Source organism: Myotis myotis, unplaced genomic scaffold (assembly GCF_014108235.1).
Source record: "Myotis myotis isolate mMyoMyo1 unplaced genomic scaffold, mMyoMyo1.p scaffold_m19_p_13, whole genome shotgun sequence".
Lineage (NCBI taxonomy): Eukaryota > Metazoa > Chordata > Mammalia > Chiroptera > Vespertilionidae > Myotis > Myotis myotis.
In genome coordinates, this window is record NW_023416317.1 from 35,050,432 (window position 1) to 35,073,558 (window position 23,127).

At 47.7% G+C, this 23,127-nt stretch overlaps 1 protein-coding gene across 2 annotated transcripts in view; it reads right to left on the bottom strand.

The window, feature by feature from the left end:
- Positions 1-23,127, bottom strand: part of RFTN1 (raftlin, lipid raft linker 1) — a 177,635-nt gene that overhangs the window by 42,185 nt on the left and 112,323 nt on the right. For both annotated transcript variants that reach the window (XM_036332697.1, XM_036332698.1), the window contains exons 5-6: positions 10,573-10,870; positions 1,784-1,987 (exon numbers count right to left, since the gene is read on the bottom strand). In XM_036332697.1, the coding sequence (XP_036188590.1) occupies positions 1,784-1,987; positions 10,573-10,870 (502 nt within the window). The remainder of the gene's footprint in view (positions 1-1,783; positions 1,988-10,572; positions 10,871-23,127) is intronic.

Consider the following 23,127-nt stretch of genomic DNA (forward strand, 5'->3'; position numbering starts at 1 on the left):
GTGAACATTTCCCCCAAGCCGACGCCACTGATGTTTTACGGTGCATCTCAGAACAGATGGTGACATTCTCTAGCTTCAGGGGACGTTGCAAGCACCATGGAAAGCCGCCTTGTACACAGGGAGGTTACCGACCTCGCTGCCAGAGAACCGAACGGACTCTTCCTTAGTTATATCCATGCAACGGATACTCCAGCACTGCACTGTCCAATACACTAGCCACTAGGCACATACAGTCCTTGAAAGTTATTTATTTATTTATTTTTGGTAAACAGAGAGAGGAAGAGAAAGAAAGGGCTAGAGAGATAGAAACATTGATGAGAGAGGAACATCATTCATCGCCCCACTGGGGATCAAGCCACAAACCGGGCATGTGCCCTGACTGGGAATTGAACCGGCAACCTCTGGGCTCCTGGGTTGACGCTCAACCACTGAGCAACACTGGCTGGACAGTCATTGAAATTTAAACGAATGAAAATGAAATTCTAAAATTCAATTTCTCAGCCCTCCTAGCCACATTTCAACAGGTCATCAGCCATGCGTGGCTCCCATACTGGAAAGCACAGAAATAGAATAGAAATAGAATATTCCCATCATGGCACGAAGTTCTATTGGACAGCGCTGCTCGGGATGTGTTCATAATGAACCAGCCACCTTTCTTCTGACATTCACCCACCACACAGGTGGCTGTGACCACTCTGCCAGCCGATGCCTGATGCTACTATGCCATCACATTAACTTAGCTATTGATATTTCTATAGTAACAAGGGGTGGTGTCCAATGTTGAGATCTGTCTGTGCTGTAGTGTTCTAAGGCTTTGGATGACATATAGAAGGTACATCCAGAATGAAGACTGATGTTTCTTCTGTGCGTGTTTGCTGACATGGCAAATAATATAAAATCCAACTCCATTCCTGACTTTGCTAACTCTCAGAGAGAAAACGACTCAACAACCCAGACACTGCACTGTTGGTGCGTCCCCCCCGCCCCGGCCCCCCGCAACCCCCCGTTTTGCTGGGATTAACAAATTCGGTGCAACATTTCACTTACCTGGGAATCCTGCTGACTGGCAGCCCTCGGGACCCACAGCGGCTGGCTTGTTGGCCCCACTCCCCAGTTGCCTCCCAGCTTGGATGCACCCTAGTGACTCAACTTGCCTTTGTGTTAACTCAAAAAACCCCTCCTAACTGCTTGACACACTTCCCCGGGTTGGGCAGACTTGCTATCTGCCTTCGAAAAGCTGACACCAGCAATGTTGCCACCCCATGCAACAAACCCCAGAGATAACCCATCACTGGGGAGGGAGTCCTGGGTGCCACGAGACCCGGGAACAGCGCGTGTCCCCACGGAGCTTGCAGGAACCAGGCTGTTCAGTGCACGTCTCTGCTGCTAATTCCGAGGTGCTGCTACTGCTACTTCAAACCGTACGAGTGTCTACAAACAATTCACACTCTCGGAGAGGCATGATCCCAGGGGGCAATTAACAAAACTGGGGGGAAATCTTTTTCAAAGCCTTGAAAAGCAACACAGATGGAGACCACCACCAGTGAAACAGAATCACGCCTGTCTCTGGCATTTTAGAAGAGACCTGGCTAGACGAGGTTTAGAGTGAGCAGAGGCAGTGGGCTTTATGGAAAACGCCTCAAGGCGTGTTCATGGGAAATCAAATGTTGCACGTTCATTAGCTGCAGAGTTTTCTGAGCGAAGCAGGCTCTGAAGATGAGCTCAGAGGACAAGAATGAGAAGCAGAGTTCTCCAGGGCCACCGGGGGCTGTGGGTTCCATACCATTGACCAGGCCAAGGTAGAAGATGGCATTCACCAGCACGCCTCCTTTCCGGAAGTGGTCGCTCATGTGCTCCAGCCAGTTGGCATCCAAACCGCTCACTGCCTGGCCGTTCGTGGAGACCCGGAGAGGAATGGTGACCGTATAGTATTGCCGGCACTCCTGATGGCTCTTCGGTTTGTTGAAAAGGGCGAAGATCTCCATTTCTGTTGGGATTTGGAAAGGGGGCAGGGAGACAAGAGTTTAGACAGTGATCACAGCTGCCTCCTTGGGTCTAGGGCAGTGGTTGGCAAACTGCGGCTTGCGAGCCACATGCGGCTCTTTGGCCCCTTGAGTGTGGCTCTTCCACAAAATATCGGCTCTTCCACAAAATACTGACTTCTGAACATGGGCCACGAAGTTTCAATCGCACTGTACGTGTGCGCCCGCACGTGGTATTTTGTGGAAGAGCCACAGTCAAGGGGCCAAAGAGCCGCATGTGGCTCGAGAGCCACGGTTTGCCGACCACGGGTCTAGTGGAATCTCTCAGGAGCCTGAGAAATGACATCAGAGGTGAAATCTCGGCGAGGTAGCACTGTTGCCAGATGATAAAACCCGATTCCAAGCAGTGAGTTAGGGCTGCCCTGAAAGGGACATGGCCTCATGAACTTCAAGTGGAGACTTAAGGTTTGAATCTGGCATATAACGTTATCTGGGATTATTCATTTGTGCAGTTAGGTGTTTGAGAGAAGGACCGAGTAGAGAGTCCGAGGAATTCACACAAAGATGTTTTGAAAGGAAAAGCAGACATACTTGGGCGAGAGCTGGTCTGAAGAAAAAAAAAAAAGTCGTCAATGTACACAGGCACCTAAAAGCAAAAATACTGCCGTAATTCCAGGAACCTTGTCCACCCCTCAACTCGCTATTTATAAACTGCAGTGGTGTTTCCTGGGGCTGAGCCCATAATACTTAATCAAGCACATCAAAAATACATCACTGATATGTAAAAATAAATACATTCCCGTAAATGAGGGTTCCTGCCCGGAGGGGAAGGTCTGCTCAGCCAGGCAGGCAGACACTGGCAGGGGGGCGCTCGACTTCCTGCTCCCTCCTTTACAGTCCGGCTTTGCAAAAATCAATAGTCACCACCACGCGGCAGCCGACCCGCGCCCGCTGTACGTGCTGCCCGCCACGAGTGAGCAGTACCGGCCTCCGGAGCGAGTACCTGGAATTTCCATCCAAGTCCGAAGGTCTATTTTTGTGTTTCTCATGTAGTCAAGCAATCAGGGTTCCCCCAGCTTAAAAAAACCCTGCTTCCACAGGCTAGTCAGGAATATGAGTTGCTTTCCAAAAATATCTGTTTCAATAAGAAAATCCCTGCCCTTCTTTCAAAGAAATATTTTAAAGGCCATAAACGTTAGCAAAAAAGACAAATGCCACCCTCGGGCTCCCCGCAGGAGACACCTGGCCTACACCCACGCTCTGGGACGCTGTCGCGGATCTGTCAGTGTTTCATAGTTTTTGCATGAGCCAAATAAACAGACTCACTTTCCTTTATTCAAATCAATGCATTGTCAAAGGAAACTCTGCTTCCAGAACCTAAGGGAAACAACTACCGCTTGCTATAAACAGGAGGGAACGATGAGGCACATTCACGCCAAATATGTCCATCCGTGTAGCATCTAAAATTACCTCACGTAGGAATTGTATTCTGGACAAAGGAAGTCTTTTCGCAGCCCCATCTGAGCCAGCATCAGCAGAGATCTCTGGGGAGCAGTGCTGGGCCATGAGCCTTTGTCATCAGCAAGAGTTAAGCTCCAGGGGTGAGGGGGGGCATTTCCTGCTATCCATTGGCTGGGACCAATTAGGAAAGGAAAGTGCCCATCTTCACAAGAGGACACCCGGATTTTAAACCAGCACCTCTGGCCTCTTCATCGTCCCCACCCCAAATCACCTTTCTCAGCCCGCTCGCCTGACTCAGGAAGCTGTCCCAGCCAGTAAAGGCTTTCACACCAGAAAGTAGGTCTTGGTGTGCAAAACTGGCAACCACTACGCCATTTCGTGACTTTGAAACACACACTTGAGGGATGGGGTCATGCGAAGCAAGATTTGTCACGGAGGGGACCCAGGCAATGCATTGGGGTTGGGGGTGGGGACAGGATGTGAACTAGATCACCAGGCGTTTTCCAGCCCTAGGTGCCAGGGGTTCAAGTGAGACCCAAAGCTACAAAGGCAAGCGGCTAAGCAATGCTCAAACGAGTCCTTGACTTCATCTGGATTTCTTCAGAAGCAGAGCCTGCTAAGCCTTTGGGTGCAACTGGTTATTTGGGAAGTGATCCCAGGAAACAGAGTGAGGGGGCACGGGTGGGAAATAGGGGAAGAGATGAGAGCCAATGAAGGGCGCATTAACTCGAGGGTTACCATTCGGATCGTACAGGCTCAGGTCCCCTGCGTTGCTGTGGGGAACACACCTCGGATTGCCTTACCAAGGGGCAAGCCAGCCAGGGCCTTTATCCTCAGGGACCGAGGGCCACCCTTGAGGCATTCATTCTGGGCATGCTGAGCCTGGGCCCATCCAGATTCCTGGAATTTGAGGCCATTCTAGGGGACAACTGCAGGCAGAGGCTGAGAAAGCTGTTCCCAGGTGACTCCAAGGTGGGCCAGAGCAACAGCCACCAGAGCCTGCTATCGTCAAGCACGAATGCATATGAATTAAAGAGCAATCCCAGCCTTTACATGGGAGGAGTGAGCGGGGAATTTGGAAGTGGCCAAAATCCAAAACTATATGACAACACTTGATCACACAGGATTCCCCACACACGGCAAGACAGAAACACAACTTTCCCCAGTGCGAAACAGAAGAGAAAAAGGGGAAGGCCAAAGTGAGAAGTGAGAGTGCGGGGTGGTGTGAAGGGAAGGTAGCGCCTATCACACATGGCGCGGTGGTAACGAGGCCCCCGTCTTCCTATCTGGACCCTCCCTAGTGTGGAGGACCGAGGCCAGAGACAGAAACACATTTGTCAGGAAGGAAAGGAAATGCTGTTGGAATCAAGAGCCTCCAAAGCATTCGTAGAAATGAAATATTGGGAGAAACCTGATTCAGATGCATAACCCTGTGGTCAACTCCGTTCCTCTGTCTCCTTGGCCACAGTCCTCTCTCCACTCATGTGGAAACCAGCCAAGAGAAACTGTCCCTGAATGACGTCCTTTGATGTTTTAATATTCTGATTCTCCGAAACACATCCTCACATGAGCAGGCACCAGGGAGTCCAGAAAGAAGCCCCAAGTTTGTTTAAAGTTTCTCAGCTGCTCTGTGACTCACGCATGACCCCAGCTGGAAGACTTTTCCAGACATTGGACAGAAAGTCCCAGAGGAGGGCGGGGGGAGGGAAAGGCATTGTTTCTGAGAATGTTCTGAGAATGGCTCAAGACCGGGCCTGGCAGAACCCTGAAGAAGCATCAAGACTGTCTTATTGTGCCTGGCTGGCATGGCTCAGTGGTTGAGCTTCAACCCAGGAACCAAGAAATCACTGTTTTGATTCTCCGTCAGGGCACATGTCTGGGTTGTGGGGCTCGATCCCCACTAGGGGCATGTGGAAGGCAGCTGCTCGATGATATTCCTTTCTCATGTCATCGGTGCTCCTATCTCTCTGTCTCTCTCCTTTCCTCTCTATAAATCAATAAAAACATATTAAAAAAACAAAGACCGTGTTGTATTTCTATCTTGCTGTCTTTCTCTTTCCCCCTTGTGCCGTTTCGATCCTCTGTGACCAGGTGTGTCCCTGTAATATGACCTAAGCCAGATAATTCGGGAAGCTGGGGGAGGGAGAGGGGGTGTGGGTTCGCTGGGTGCTGCCAGTCTGAGAGCAGCCCACTCTGGCCTTGCTGAGCACCTGGGGAGCAGGGAGGAGGGAGGCAGATGTCCAGGCCTGAGGCCTGCACCAGGCAGTGGGACCTTAGGTATGTGGTGGAAGCCTCAGCCTGTCTGCAGGCAAAGCCCCAGAGAGGCGGTGACTGGCAGGCAGCAGCAGGGCCAGCTGGGTCCTGGTGCTCCAGGAGTCCTCCGGGCTGGAGGGAAGAGAAAGCTCAGAGTCTGGCTTAAGGCGCAGGCTTCCAAGGGCTAGACTGGGAGGAAGAGGAGGAGGCTGGTGAGATAGCTGGATAGGAACAAGTGGGAGTCACACTTGGCCTGGTAGCTGGACTGAATAAGGGCCACGGTCTGTTGAAGTTATGAGCAGGGGGAGCTAAGCCGAAAGGTTTGCATTGGGAAGGCAGGGCTGTGGGCACCATGGTGGGAAGAGAGGGCGGGGGGCTTTGGGCCTGTCCAGATTCCTCAACCTGGGAAAAGCCTGCTTCAGGCTTTGATCAGGCTCGGGCACTAACGGAAGACACCTCTGTTTGCCAGGGCAAAGTGTGGGCACCACTGCATGCACAGCATGCCACGGGAACCCTCTGGTAAAAATAACAGCAGCCACAGGCACACACACTGTATTGACAAGGCCTTTCGCCTTCACTCTCCCAGTCTCCATCGGTTCTGTGCCCAGAAACCTTAAGTGGATCCCCCAGAAATCACAAGCTGGTAAGTGGCAAAGCCAAGAGCCTTTCAAACCCCGAGCCTGGGCTGTTTCCCAAATCTAACAAGAGGCTAATGTCATCAGTGCACAGAAGGCGGGAGCTGAGGACTGCGGGTGGGAGCTCAATAGCTGTTTGCTAATGGGCTGAGTGAAAGGCCAGAAAGATGGTGGCAGGTGGCAGATGTGGGGGGGGGGGGGGGACCACAGGGTAGAACTATCCTGGGGGCACAGGGAAGGGAGGGGCCAATATCAGAAAAGCCAGACTCAGGAGGGTACCCCCTCTCTCGTCTCACAATGAGCTGCCGGCCAAGGAGGCCTACTGACTACAATCCCCTCAGCCGAGACGTGCCATGGAGACCCCTGGCCCAGGTTTCTGCCTGGCACTGTAAGCATTTGCGTGGGCACAGGGTGAGAAGGGCAATGCTTTGAAGACATTATATTATTTCCGTGACAGTGAGAACAATTTCAATTTGCACGAACCTGTCTGGCCTCCCTGTTTCTGTGACTGAAGTTGCAGCAACAGAGACACTGAGGGAAGGACAAGACGGGGAACGCTGGAGGCCAGGAGAGAAGTGGCAGGTGGACATCGGCGACACCTTCCTTACCTTTCCCTGCCCTGGCCTTCCCACCCGGCCGGCTTATTACAAAGGAAGAACACAAGCTCCCTATGGACGGAGATGCCTCACAAGGGGCCTGGGCCTGGTCTTCTGAGCAGAGCTGCCTGGGGCGGGGGAGCGTGAGAGGAAAGGGGAAGCATCCTGGAGCAGCCAGGCATGGGGCTGTCCCTGCGCTAGCTCAGGTGATCTCTGCACAGCGAGGCCATCAGACCAACAGGAAATTCCCCGGACCAGAAAATAAAAGTCAATGAGCAGGAAGAAAACCACATGATGGGCCTCCGAGGGGGCCAAGTGGGCACATGGCATAACCTCTGGACCAGAGCCGCTGTTCCCTGGAGCCTGTGGGGGTGAGGCGGGGGCAAACAGCTCTGTTTCTGATGGAGAATGCGCTGGCAAGCCCTATCTGAGCACCCCTGGCCTAGACTGGCTCCCCTAGGCCTCCTATAAAGGAAATAAATTAACTGAGGAGAAAGAGGGGGAAGGAGGGAGACTCCCTCGGGACTTTTTTTAATTGTCTTGCTGTGATTGCCTATTTAAGCCCACCTGGCAGGAGGAGGAGTAAAAACACTTCACCCTCCTTAGGGGGCCCTGAGAGGAAGGCAAGCTGAAAGCTGAGCAAGCAGCGGAGAGGGGAAGCCGGTGGGGGTGTTTGGGAGGGGGGTGCAAGGAAAAGAGTTCCCAGAACGAAGATTAGGAGAGAGGCTGCGGCGAGATGAGGGCCATGACCAATGCGGACAGGGTCCCTGGACATCTAGCCTTCAAGCAGGCCAACTGCTGAAGCTATGAGATAAAATTTAACTCCATGAGGGCATGGAACGTGACTCTGCTCATCTGTGAAATGGGCACAATCACAGCATCTTCTGTCATACAGTTGCCATGAGATGCCATCTAGAGGACACACAGGAAGAACTGAGACCACTTCGAGCAGCGGTTCTCAACCTGTGGGTCGAGACCCCTTTGGCGGTCAAACGACCCTTTCACAGGGGTCGCCTAAGGCCATCCTGCATATCAGATATTTACGTTACGATTCATAACAGTAGCAACATTACAGTTATGAAGTAGCAACGAAAATAATTTTATGGTTGGGTCACAACATGAGGAACTGTATTTAAAGGGCCAGAAGGTTGAGAACCACTGACTTAGAGGGTCATCACCATTGTGACTATGTCTGTCCATACACCACAAGGCCGTGTACGGGCACTAGTAACCCCTGTGTGTTCATTCACTGCTGAAAAAACACATTTATTCCACAAAAAGAGGAAAAGGATGGCAGTGAGCTGTCTACATTTCAGGGACCTGTGGCCTCCTGAGCAGAGAGGTAAGAGCCAGCCTCATGTATAGACAATAGACAGGTGCCCACGTAGTGAGATAGGGGGGAGAGGTGCTAGAACACCCTGCACAGCTAACATGAACCCGGATTCCCTGGCAGGAACTAGCTTTCTAGTGGAGAAAAGGGACTTGAGGAGATGAGACACAGACCAGGACACGCTGGTGTTCAGGGGTCCCTGGGTGTTCTGTGATGGGGAGTCTTCGGGTCAGGGAGGTGAGCTGTCACAGGGCAGCAGGAGGCACCTGGGGGAAGGTGGATCCTAGGACAAACCGCCCCAATGACCTCTCCCTGGGGTCAAACATGGAAGGCAGGACGTCTGGAAAAAATCTTGGGGGTGGGGGAGGTGGATTCTGGAACAGGAAATATCTGAAACTCCTGAGGGGAACCTCCGTATTCACTGCCTCCTTCCTCAAAGCCAGGGTTCCATTCAGAGCAGCCCGTACCCCAATATTAACAGCTCACACTTAGTCAAGCAGTGGCAAGTGTTTCAAATGTGCATCTCATTTAACCTTCCATCAGTGAACTATTGTTCTAGCCCTATTTTCCAGGGTAAGACACGGAAGCACAGAGGGTATGTTGGCCAAGACTGCCTAGCTAGAAGGTAGTGGCCTGGCATGGAAACAGACTCCAGGTTCCTAACCACAGTGCCACCTGCCTCTCCACAACTCCTGCCCCTCACCTCCCGAGCACCAAAGGTTTCAGAGCGCACACACACCCAGCCCACCAGCAATGAGCGGATGGAGGTTTCTGGAATGAGACTTGGACGTTCATTAGGAGGCACACACAGGGTCTCAATGTGCTCTCGGCTACTCTGGAGGGAGCAGAAGTCTACCTCGAACAGTGAAAAATCCCACAGACAAAGAGCTCTACTGCAGTACCTAATAGGGACCTGGGCCTCGAATCATCCGAAATCCTAATATATCCAAGAACTGAGGCAGTGCCAATCCCTCTCCCTCTGAATCAACTTGGCATAGAAGTCCCCGGAATGAATCATCCCACAGTGTTCTTTTCAGGAAGTACTGGCATAACAACCCCTCCCCCCCCACCCCCACCAACACACACACACTCTACTTCACTTTCTTTTCGATTCTCGAAGCACGACCTACTCTTCATCATTTATTTAAGGCTAATCTCAAGAATTAGTAAATAAATAATAACATTAACCAGGGAGATGGTCCAGAAAGGAGAAAGAGAAAGGCCTCCTAAGGCTTGGGGTCGCCTCCTGTCAGTCTCGTTACTGATTCACCTTCCAAAGACTAGAAGAGGCCACCCAGCTCATATAAGTACCTGGCTCTCAGGAAATGGCTAGATGCGAGGTTTCCTGGAGAAAGAAGAGGAAAGGGGATTATGGGGAAACAAAGAGAAATAGTACCGTCTATAAACTGAGGGCCCCAGTACATCTTGTGAGTCTATTAGGATATTACACAGGAAAAGACCAAGGAGAGAGGTGAACTGGGATGGTGGCTAGGCCTGCCTGGGTTCACATGCCAGACCTGCCAAAACCCAGCCTGGACAAAGATGTACTCTCTAAACCTCAGTTTACTCTGCTGTCAAATGGGCCATCCTAGAGCTCACCCAAAACCTGGAGCTATCGGGAGAACTAAGAGATCAGTCATATAAAATGCTTATTGGCACAGGGCCTGGCACACAGGCAGTAGTAAAGCACGTCGGCTTCTACATTGCTGTGTTGTTGTTGTTTGAAATCCCCAACCTAAAGTGCATGCTCTAATGGCCGTTATTAGGTGATTAAGGGGATTCACATGGTGGCCAGGTGTTCTCTGCATGGTGCCGATCTGTCCACTAAACTCCCCGAAATCCGGTTGTTTCCAGCCTAGCGAGTTGAGTCACCAATTTCCCGCACAATGTGTCCTCCACTGGCTCTCTTGATTTCTTCCTTTAGGCAGATATTCAAAACAAGTGAACCCAAAATGGAGCCTCCGCTTTGCATGGGCGCCGGCACGTTAGCACTTCCTGTGGTACAGGGGGTAACTCAAGGGCAGTGCAAAAGCACATGGGTGAAATAACTCAAGTGTGAGAATCCACTTCAAACGTGCCATTGTGGAGCAACTGCGAGTCCATTTCATGTGGTTCTGCTCCCCCCGGAAGTCACAGCTTCAGTAAGTCCACAGTCCAGAGGCACAGAAAAGCACTTGATAAATTTTTTCCTGTTTGACGGATGGCTCTCTCTACATTCTCATTCCATTTCTTTTCCATAAAATGCCATGGGGATTCCTGAGAAGCTGTTAGCCTCTCTTCCCTCGGGCCAACAGGCCCTGTGCTGACATACTTACTTCCCGAGAGCGGTTCCCCAGGCACTTCGGACAGGTCCCCATCCGGTCCATCCAGAGTCTTGGAAAAGTCTGCACCGTCCCCCTCCTCCAAAGGCAAGCTGGGCTGTTTGGCAGTGATGGGTGTCTCCCCTCCTGGGCCCTGGTTGGGCTCTGGGCTTCCATCCGCCCCTGCTGGAGCACCTGGGTTCTTCTTGTCCCCACCCCCCACCAGGGGGCTGCTGCCTGCTGAGTTCACACGGCAGCGGTACTGAGGGATGACACTCACGAATTTCAGGCCCCGACTGGCAGCCTCCTGGACCTGTGAGGCAAACAAAATGAAGAGAACCATGTGAATGGGATGCTCTACCAAAGGGGGACACAGGAAACATCCCAAACGCCTCAACGTGAAACCGAGGGAGCTGGCAGAGGCACCGTGTCTAGGCAGTACATGCACCCCAGCCCTGGCCTGACTGGGGGCGGAGAGCATGGGCCTTGTTTTTTTTCTAGCCACGGGAAAACACAGCATTGAGCTGCGAAGAGCTGGGATGACCTGTCTTTGAAACACTGTATTATTAGTTTTGCTTTTTTTTTTTTTTTTTTAAGAGGCTAGGAAAGGGTCTAAAAGGATGAGCTGAAACAAAGAGAGTTTGAAAGAGGAAGTTCATTTGGTAAGAGTTTATTTTTTCATCTTTTTTTTTTTTCTTCTCTGATGAATCACCTACTTCCTGCCAACCAGGCTACTGTATAATCCAGTATGTCTACATAAGTACACACGAACTACCTGATGACATTTTATGACCCAAAGAGCTTCCTCTTTTAAACAATTGTTTTGGCAGCGAAGGGCAGAGATGGGGAAAATCAGCACTGTGGGAGTGCAGATGCCCACGTTCCCACAAGAGGGGACACCTGCTTGGGGGTGCTGCTGGTCCCCGGTGAAGCTGGAGGAACCAGAGACCACGTCAGGCCCACAGGTGCTGCTCGGGCAGACGTATGATTCTGCAGGCCATGGTTCACACCATCCAGTCTAGGTAATGGGTAAGTTCCTTCTCACTTCCTGAGCCCATAAGTGGGGGTGTGATGGCCACAAAGAGTACTATGGCATTTTAACTCTCCTCTCCCTAAAAAAATCCCCCCAGACAATTGAACGTAGTAGTCATGAGTGAAAAACAAAACAAAACAAACCATAAAAGTAATAGCCTAATAAAATCAAAGCAAAAGCCAGCCAAAACTAGAAGATGAACTTTAAGGGGACTTTCTGGGCAAGGATGCTCCAATAAATCAGGAGGTAGAGACCTCAAAATTATGTTGTCTTAGTCACCAATCCCTAAGTAGATGACCTCAGAAAATCCTGGGACCTCTGCAGTGAACATCTCCATTTGAGAATTAGTTAGAAATCCAGCATGGAGTCTCTCTCTCTGAGGGAGGAGCAAGCCTTGGCAGCCGTCCTCAGATGAACCACCCTAACTTTAAGCAGAAGGTCATTTTAGTTCAATACCACACATTCTAGAAGACAATTTAGGGAAGATGCAAACACGCAGTCCAGTCTTTTCTATAACGTCTAGCCTGTGCTGGAACCAACAATAGCAATAGTAGTAATTGCCACTTACTGCAGACCTACTATGTGCCAGGCACTGCATTGGGCACTTTACATAAATTGTTTTGTTTGAAGGATGACTAGGAGTTCACTAAATGGGAGAAGGGCAATGTAGATAGAGAGAAGGAAGGATTACCATGGGCAAAGGCTTGGTGGTGTACATCCTCCTGATGTATTCAAGAAACTTCTCAAAATATTTGTGGAACATGACATGTGAAGCCAGGAATGCCCCGAAATGAGGTTGAACTGGAAACCACAAGGCCCGTATCACGGATGCCAACAAAGGCTCTTACTTCACCCTGTAGGCCAGAATATCCACGACTTTCCCACTAAGGAAACTCCAAGAGCAGAGAACAGTGGGGGGTATGAGAGCAAATGACAAGATTTCTTTGCTCATCTTCTATCTTAAACATTAACGAACATTCTGTATCCTGAGCTATAGTTCTACACAGTATCAAAACTTTAAAAAATATCCCAACCCAAGCCTTCCAGGGAAGTTCATGTCTCAGGAACATGAACCATTTTTCTACATAAATCTTTGTCTGCAGCACTGCGTACTTTCTTTGGGTGGACTCCTGGAAGTGGAATTAATGGGTTAAGGCAAGCATGTCAAACGCAAAGGCTAACACGGGGCCAAATAAACGAGGCATGTGGCCTGTGGGCCGAGAGTTTGACATGCTCGAGTTAAGGGATAGTAACTTAACAAAGGCTTGATAAGGCTGCCAAACTGTTTACCAGAAAGGGTGAGTAGTCCTTCTTAACCAGGAGAACTGCATTTAGATTTTATAAAGACCACTGTTTGGCTAGACCCTGGGGGCCTTGACACTTCTGGTTTCCTACCTTACTCTAGTACAGGCACCTTCTTTTCTCTTTCTCCTAAAGTCATTTGACTGTTTGTCAAACTGAGCCCTGTTTGTTTCCCATTCACTCATTTGTTCATTCATAACTGTTACTGAGCAAGGCTCACGTGCATGATAATGGTGAGGATTAGGTAGTGTTTAGCAGGATTCGTCCTCAGCCACCAGCTCTTACCACTCTACATTCCCCATGGTGACCTCCTGTAATCACTGGGTTTAATCACTAGGCATATGTTAATTATTCCCAAATTCCAACCCCATAGCCCTAATTTTTCTCTGGGGTTCAGACATACATGGCTGGTGATCACAGCTGACAGGGTCCAACAAAGACCTCATCTCTTCAAACTGGCATCTTCCTTAGCTCTTCCCTTTCTCAAATCCCATGTATACACTCACCACATCCTGCCAGATTTATCCCCCTGTGTTTCGGGTATCCCTTCCCCTTTCTCCTTATATCTGAGATCACTTCATTTAGGTGCTCAACAGCTGGTGTTGGACACCACTGTTACTTCAAGCTACACCAGGTGTTCATGAGCACAGCGTCAAATGAGCATGGAGATCACACCAAGGCCCTCATCACCTTGGTTACGAAATTCCCCACAAAATTTCCCTAACAACTGTGGCTTCTTAACACATTGTATGCGGGAAACGTGTTTACACGTTTTACGTATTTATACGTTCTACCAGTGTAGTAGAGCGCGGAACACGTATTAATATGTTTTTTATAGACTAGCAGTAGAATGCGGGTAACGTATAAATACGTAAACTAAAGTTATCGTAATTTTACTGAACGTTGCCATTTGCACAAAAAATTAGCAAAAATGGCCCACACCACCTGTTAGCGCGCGATAAAAACTACCCACAAACAATGTGTTAAAACAACTGTTAACACTGTACAACTTCTACTCAGAACTTTAACATGCATTATTCTAGGCCTCAAAATAACACCTTATAGAAGAGGAAATTGTTCAAGCATCGCAGGGCTAATCACAGGTAATGCTCAGGTACGACTCTGAGTATCCTAAGTCCACCCTGAAGCTCCTTCAACAATACCACTCTTTCCACTTTATATAATCCAGCCTGTGCCAAGGTGCCCAGCTAGATACTATTTTAAACTGAAATACACTCTCGCCCACCTTCTCGTTTCTGTTGCATTTCGTAAGCACCCCACCCACAAAACTTAAGGGAGTGATAATTGCTGGTGTAGGCACCAAATATTAAATAATACCACTTTTGATGGATCCAAGACTTCATTCAATTGCTCTATAATGAGTAAGAACAAATTTGATGGTAACTATATTTTCTAAACCTAAAATCAGAAATCTCATGATTTTTTTAAAAAAAAGATTTTTTAAAAAAAAATATTATTTCTATACAAAGTCTCAATGCATTGTAAAAAGTAATCACCTTTGATTATGTATTTGAAGGATCATTTTTATTAAAAATAACAACAGAATATTTGGATAGTCCCAGAAAATCTAGAACATACTGTCTGCTACTTTATTTTCAAAATGAATACCATGTTGCAAATGGTAAGTGTACATGTATACCAGTCTGGCACACTTACTTGAGTTTTAGAGTACATATACCAGTCAGGGTGAAACCAGTTAGGGAGAAATGAGACATGGGGTGGGTTTAGTAAAAATGAAAGCTAATGTAACATAGAAAAAGGAGCAGAAAAGGCTCCTGCTGACAGGAACTGGAATACCTACAGGTCATATTAGATGATGTAGGTGAAGGGTCAGAGACAGTGTAATACCCTTTCGTCTGAATCCAATGAAGAAGGTGCCATGGTTAATTTTATGTGTCAACCCGGCTAAATTAGGGTGACTAATGGTTTGGGCAACACTAGTCTAGATGTTGCTGTGAAGGTATTTTTCAGCTGTGATTAACATCTACTCTCCAGTGACTTTAAGTAAAGCAGATCACTCTCCATAATGTGGGTGGGCCTCGCCCAATCAATTGAAGGCATTATGAGCAAAGACTGAGGTTCTCCAAAGAAAAAGGAATTTTGCATGTAGACAACAGCATAGAAAAGCTACCTGAGTCTTCAACCTTCAGAGTCAAGACTGCAACATCACTCTTACCTGAATCTCTAGCCTGCAAGATGCCCCTACAGACTTTTGGACTTGCTAGCTGGCAATTCCTTAAAATACATCAATTTCAAACTCAATCTTTCTCTCGATAGATGATAGATAGATAGATAGATAGATAGATAGATAGGTAGATAGATAGACAGATGCAGTCATCCCTCAGCTTCAGTGGGGAATTGATTTCAGGACCCTTGTGGATAACAAAAATCCATGGATACTCAAGTCCTTTATATAAAGTGATATAACAATTGCATATAACCTATGCACAACCTCTCAGGAACTTTAAATAATCTCTAGATTACTTATGATACCTAACACAATGTAAGTGCTATGTAAATAGTTGTTATGCTGTATTGTTTAGGGAGTAATGATTCCAAAAAGTCTGCACATTTTAGTACAGATGCGACCATTGTAGGCCCAAGTACATAGTACACATCAGCCACAACGTAACATTTTTCCCCTGAATATTTTCCATCCGTGGTTGGTTGATGCTGCAGGTGTGGGATCTGCAGATATGGAAGGCCTATTGTAATCCTATTAGTTCTGTTCCTCTGGGGAACTCTGACTACACAGGAGGAGAGCAGGTAAAGGGAGTGAGATAGCACCGGGCAGGCTGATGGAGGTCTCTAAATCTAACCCTGACTTGGTGTGAAACGAAGAGAAGGCCATGAGCTCTCATAAGGCAGTGAGCGAGAGCATGTGCTCCAAACAGAAACAAGTCCCCTAAGACTCAATCTGGTATCGATTCGAGGTCCCAGGGGGGATGCTGAGGGGTAGCAAGAGAGCTGACAACTGTCACTGTTGTTGAGGGGAATTTCCTCACCACGTTTTGAGGTGGGGAAGTTAAATCTTTAATTGGTAGATTTCCTATCTCCAAGGTGTAGCCAGTTTCTAACTTCATGATAAACTTAATGGAATCCTTATAACTAATGAGCTAATTAATGCTGGCAATCAGAAACTTACCAACTTTTCACAACTACAGGGCTGTGCTGCCCATTGTGGTAGTCATTAGCCAAGTGTGGCTGTTTAAATTCCAATAAAATTTAAAAATCAATTTCTCAGCCACACCTGCCACATTTCAGGTGCTCAGTGGCTAGTGATGAGTGACTAGTGCCTATAGTACTGGACAGTGCAGAAAAAGAACATTTAAATCATCACAGAAAGTTCTATTGGATAGTGCTGTTGTAAAGCACTAGAGGCCCAGCACACAAAATCATGCATGGGCAGGGTCCCTAGGTCTAGCCTGCGATCAGGGCCATCTTCCGTCCTCTCGCCAGTCCCCAGTCCCGCTCCGCTGCCGACACCTACCCAGGTTCCCCGTGGCTCCCGTTCACCATGATCTGACGGAGCCTGTGGGCCGGGGGGAGGGGCCAAGAGGTCGGCCGTTCAGCCCGCTTGCCAGTCCCCAGTCCCACTCCACCGCCAAAACCCACCCAGGTTCCCCGTGGTTCCCCCTCCACCATCTGGCGATTGGAGCCTGTGGGCCGGGGGGAGGGACCGAGAGGTGGTCAATGTACCTCATAGCGACTGGTCGATTGGTCGTTCTGGTTGTTACGCTATTATGGTCTCTGGCCTTTTTATTATATAGGATAATTTATAATAATAAAAGGGTAATATGCTTATTAGACCAGATATCCTTCTGGGCGTTGTTCTGGATATCCTTCTGGACGATGCTGGGGCCGGAGGGAAGCATCCGGGGTCCAAGGTGCCTGCCCAGGCACCTGTCGGCGGCCAGAGGGAAGCCTGGATCCCAGGTGCTGGAGGGAAGCTGGTGTCAGCAGCCAGGGGAAGGAAGGCCTACTCTTGCATGAATTTTCATGCATTGGGCCTCTAGTAAAACATAAAATACTGAGCAATAGAAACAGTTTTCAACAATGATTTCAGAGACATAAAATATAAGGTAAAGACCAAGACTCACACACATCCCAAGTATACCCTAGACCACTCTGACCCTCCCTCATAACTCTCTTGGGTAACCGTCTATGATGGCTGACATTTAAAGGTGTTTGCGGATCCATGACATGTACAAAGAACCCACAAACAGAGGCATGTACTGTGTGCCAAGAACAGGCACAAAAATGCTGTTCTGGGTTGCACAGTTACATGTGAGTCTTTGCGGTGAATATATTATCATATGCACACAACCCTTCCCATCTTTTATCACCTAAACTCTTGTACAGCTTTCTGAAAAGGAAGGTTCAAAAATAACACAGGTTTTAGCTCAAGTCTGAAGCTGCCTTTAGTTCTGGCGTGTTAACACTTAGCTTCAGGAACTGAAAGCTTTACCAAGCACGGCTGGGTGTTTAGCTCCATTATGGAGCCTCAAGGAAAGAACATGTGGACTATCTGGTGTTGCAGTTTTCTCTTTTAATGACTGACAGGTCTTGGAGTGAGCCCTGGACAAGGAGTCTGAGACCTACAGCTTTGGATCCAGCTCTGCCACTCACTAGCTATGTTGTTAGTCAATGACTGATTTATGTAAGCCTCAGTTTCCTCATCCATAAAATGGGGATAATATCCATTCATTCATTCCATAACTATTTTCTCAATACCTACTAGGGGAAACTAATAGTTAGCCAAACAGGCACTATCCCTGCCCTCTTGGATTCTGTATGTGTTGGTCTAACTCAAGGGTAGCTGAGAAACTGAAGAGTTAATGTGGTCCATCCTTCTCATATTGTCCTTGCTCAGTTTGAGGGACTGCTACTTGGCAGGACTCGGGTTTTGGGGAAGAGGTATTTCTTTATTCTCCTCTGCCATTAGGGGTTATTTGGAGTTCAGGAAATGCTAAAAGAATTGAGAAACCTGTAAACTCCCCTGAAAACAAAAGGAAGAGGAGGGGCCCATTGTTCTGGCGGGAATAGAGAGTGAACCCATCCTTTGGTGGCTCTGTTCAAGGCAGGCATTCCTGATAAAATAAGTCTTATTTGCCCTCATACTCTGTGTTAATTGACTCAGTTCTTTCACTTAGATTGTGCCTATAATTTCATGATTCGGTAAAAATGGAGGGCAGAGTAGTTAGAAATAAATAGGACTTCCCAAAGATCTTCAACTAGCCCTTTGTGCCCTCTGAGAACCAACCCCTGTGTCAACAGTCTAAGTAAAAAATGCACACAAAGTGATCAAGGAAGGGAAGGTCTATCTGTGAAGAACAACCTAACGGTACCTGAAGGAGTACCCAACTGGCCAGCAGGGTAGGGCCAGAGCTGGACCTTAGGAAGACCTGGAACCAGCATCTCCAGCACTGTCAGGAAATTTCTCCAAGTTATGTCCTATTTTTTTTTATTTGTTAGCATCATTCTTCTTATCTAAAAACAAGTTCCTCCATGTTGCAGAAAATATGACCATTGTCAGCTTCTAAGTATTTGCTTACAGCTTAGCTACTGAAGATAGAATGTCCTCAACTTCCTGATTACTCACAGTAAAAAGATCCCAGGGAAGGCCTCTGATTGGCCCAACTTAGGTCAGGTGTCCACACCTGGGCCAATCAGTTCTGACCAAGGACAGGGTGGCTCCCATGGAAACCATACAGATGCACTGTGGCAACAAAGCAGCTCTGAAGAAGAGGAATTTTAGGACAAAACAAATATTTAAAGAGCTACCATGCAGATACATTATGTCACAGGAAATAAAATCTGAATTTTTTTCAGTACTCACATGTACTCAAATGAAGAAGAGAATACAACCCAAGTATTATATAAGGCAACTGACATTTAAGCCAAATAAAACCAAGCAAATAAATCCTTATCATCATGTTTATATACAGGGGCAGGCAAAAGGAGGTTTACAGTTGTGAGTACATGGAAGTTTATTCTTGTATTATTATTAATTATTGTATTGTTTTCCATATGAACACCTGTAAACCTACATTTGCTCACCCCTATATTTTGGTCAAAGTGCTTCTTGCCTCAGTGCTTAGGTTATTTTGTCTGTAGACACAACACACAGCAGTCTACTACTTCACACAGGGTATCTTTGCATGTCTCCAAATGGCAGGTCTGCTAAAAAAATTCCTGCCCCCCAACATTATTGAAATATAACTGAAGACAATTTTTTTAAAGACTATTTCTGGAATCACTGTCCAACCCCCGGCCATTTCACTACACAGAGCACTGTGCCGCAACAGATACAAACCCAGACCAGGAGGGGCACAATGGAAAGAGTCAACATGCTGGAGCAGACGAGTGTCCCCTCTGGCAGATGTTCCCTGACCCTGCAAATCCCTAATCTCTCTCACTGGAAGCCCATCAGGACAATTTAGCATAAATGTGGTTGCCTGGGCTCAGATCAGGACCCTGGAGCAAAAGCAAAGACCTCTACCCAGGAGGGCTGGCATTTTCCACTAAGGGGGAAAAACGTACAGGAGAATCTGCCTTTGCCCACAAGTCTGCAGGAACCCCAAGCTCCCACTGATGCCAGTGCACAACCACAGAGGAAATGGATAAGTCAAATCTCAAAGCATCATGCGAGCAAAGCACTTAAAGAGACTTTCTTCACAGTCTCGTGGGAAAGTCACAGAATGTGCGCTGGACCTCCCGGGGTGTTGTTTCGTGGCTTCCTAGGTCCATGGTGAGTAAAACAACCTCACCCACAGGTGAAGTCTCTGTATACGGAAATGGCATGAGGGAAGGACTCCCATAAGGCTAGCAAAGGTGAAGCGGTAAGCAAGTGTCATCTGTTAAGCAAAGAAGAGCAAATTTCAATGTGCCTGCACCAAAAATCCCCACAATCACAATAATTTACATTTACTGCGAGTTCACCATGTGCCAAATATTGTTTTAAGGGCTTTACATGGATTAACTCATTTAATCCTTATAATAACAATATAAGTAGGTACTCTTTTTTTTTATGTAATCCTCACATGAGGATATGTTTTATTAATTTTTAAAAAGAGAAGAAAGAAGGGAAGGAGGAGGGAGGAACAGAGGGAGAGGGAGGGAAGGAAGGAAGGAAGGAAGGAAGGAAGGAAGGAAGGAAGGAAGGAAGGAAGGAAGGAAGGGAGGGAGGGAGGAAGGAAGGGGAGAGAGAGAGAGATCATCAATGTGAGAAAGAAACATTGATCAGTTGCCTCCCATATGTATCCTGAGTAGGGATTGAACCTACAACCTCTTTTGGTGAGGGCTGACTCTCCCACCAACTGAGCCACCTGGCCAGGGCTAGGTATTCTTTTCATCCCTGTGTCACAGATTAGAAAACTGAGGCGCAAAGCGTGCCCAAGTCCATACAGCTAGCAGTAAATGGCAGCTAGGAGTCAAACCTAGCAGGCTGGGTCCAGCACTGTATTCACTATACTCTGTGCTGTTCTGTGAGATACCTGGGCTAGATCTTGAAGACTGCTGAATCTTTGGAGCCTGGACTTTTTGTTCTGTAGGCATTGAGATGCCACCGTGGTTTCTGAGCAACAGTGAGGCCTATCCCAAAGGAAATTCATCCATCCGCAGGATCTGGTCTGAATCGAGGTGAGAGACGGCAATGGTAACAGAAGTGAACAGAGTGGAGGCCGAGAGAGTGGTTGGAGGCCTGGGGTCACGGCAGAGCTCTCGGGAGAGGCCAGAAAGCGCCTCCCTCGTCATGGGCAGGGAGGTGGGAGGTAGATGGAGACCAAAAGTAGAGGCAGCAAGCAGTCTGTGGACTACATGGCGATGTACCGCAGGACTCTGGCGTGTTAAACTATGGGTAGGCAAACAAGGGCACTTTTGAAAGCAAAATGTGAAACTGTTAATAATTATGCTGTGAACACAGGCCTGAGCTAGAACTGTCCACGCAAATGGAGACATAGGGTCCCCCAGTTACGCGTGACCAGCAGTGAAAGCCGCTTTAAAAAGAATAAGCAGATGACTGTCCTTTCTCGTCCTTCCCTGTCCAGTGTATGTGATCCGCTTCTTCCATCGCGTTCCTGCTAACACATCCTGGGCTTTCTCTGCCTAGTCCCTCCCACAAGTGTCAAATCCATCCCATCCACTCAGGCTCTCAAGAAGGCTCCAGGCCTCCCATCAGTGGACACTGTGCTGGCCTCCCATCCACCCTAGGCAGCTACCTCGTCCTCCCCCTTGGGGTGTCCTACCCCATACCTGCCCACGCCTCTCCACCTTCACAGCCTTGTTTTCTTCAACATACAATTTGGTTCCCACTCGGGGACCTTAGCACTCGCAGCAACCTCTGTTTGGGATGCTGTTCCACTGAAGGTCCCATGACCGGCTTCTCCTTGTTACCTGGGTCCCCTCTTCCCATGCAATATATGTTGAAAAAGGAATGAGTGGGTAGGAGGTTAAATCGGCAGAATCTGAAGTTACTTCTCAGTAGAAACTTCTACGAGTCTATTAACGCCAGCCATCTGGGGCCAGTAATGTTTTGCAAATACACCCACGTGACATTTTGAAAATCTGCACATCGTTTGCTACTTGTATCATTTTTAACAGAGAAGAAAACAGGCCCAGAGAAATGAAGGGATCACAGGTCCCGGGTACATCTCAAGAAAGCAACACTGTTAAAATAAAGTTAGTTGCAGCCCCTGGGTTTTCAGTCCATCTCGTAACAAACCAGGTCAATCTCCCCCCTCAGGAAAAGGGAAAGCTGCAGCAACAAACCATTGGTTAACATCAGTCTTTCTTATCCAGGTAAAAATATTCATCACTGGGCCTTCTTTCATAAAGGTTCTACTTACTACCTAAGATAAGACAGTGCATTCCACCACCCCCCTCCAAAAAAAAAAAAAGATAAAGAAACGTAAAGAAAGAAGGAAACATAAAACCCAGCTAGAATCCAAATCCTGAAGCTGCTGAGGTTGACAACCCCAATTTCACACTTTGATAATACCAGTGACCCTGGAATCACAAGCTGGGAGCAAAGAACCTCAAGGGTTTGTGAAGACGCCTGTGAATGTTCTGAAAAGCCCGTCTGAGAGTCTTCATGGAACTCAAATCTCAGCACCACAGCTAAATGACTGAGGAAAGAACATAAATTTGAAGAACTTTAACCAGGAACAGATGTTCCCCTTCACACCACACTGCTTTAACATCCAGTATCCGTGACTTCTTTTTCCCACCATCCCCTGATTTACATAGGCTTCCAAAACAATAATGAAAGGCACTTTAACAAAATGTTGTGATGGTGCGGTTGGACCCAGGCTATCCAAGTTTTAACCTTGGTTAAAGAAAAAAAAGAAAAAAAATTTTTTTCTATTCCCACAACTCCAGACCAACAAAAATATAGCACGGTCCTAATGGCATTTGAAACTCCCATGGTAAACAGAGCAGTTCAACTAAGTACTTGGGGATGGTTTTCATTACAATGTGCAAAGAACTGACTGTTTTATTGTTCTTTTGTAAATACCCCGGAGGACCCCGGGATGGTTTTCTGGAAGATGAAAATGATTTGAGCGAGTTTCAGATCTCGTGAAGATATGTGATCTCTTTGAGTAACAAATAGGACCGTTTTGTTTTTTTCTTTTTGGTGGTGGGGTTCTTTGCATTTACAACTGTTGAGAGTTACAATCAAAGATCATTTCCAATGCCCGATAACCCTGACATTCAATACTCAACTTATTTCCATTTCTTGCCTTGGCTTTCATTTATTATGTATTCCATATTCGTCCTGCATGTTTCAAAGTCCTCTCCTAGCACAACAAACTGTAAATGAACTGTACAACGAACTGTAAATTCAGTAGCAGGTTCTGAATTCATGTTTGCGACAGATTGTATTGTTCAAAGATGGTCACAACAATATGTTTCACCCAGCATGGTCGGCTAGAACCCTGCCACCACGTCACCCAGAGGCAAAGTCCACGTCCCTCTATTTGAAACAGTATGGGCCCCCACCAAGGAGAAAAGTCAAAAGGAAGCCATGTGACTTTTGAGGCCTGGTCATAAACATTCCAGGAATTTCGTTGTTCTCTTGGGGTGCTTGCTCTTAGAACCCAGCCCTCATGTTTCAAGGGAGCCCAACCAGTCTGTGGAGAGGCCTTCAGGAGGCCGTGTAAGTGCACCATCTTGAAAGTGGACAACCCCCACCCCCACCAACGCCCCCACCTCTG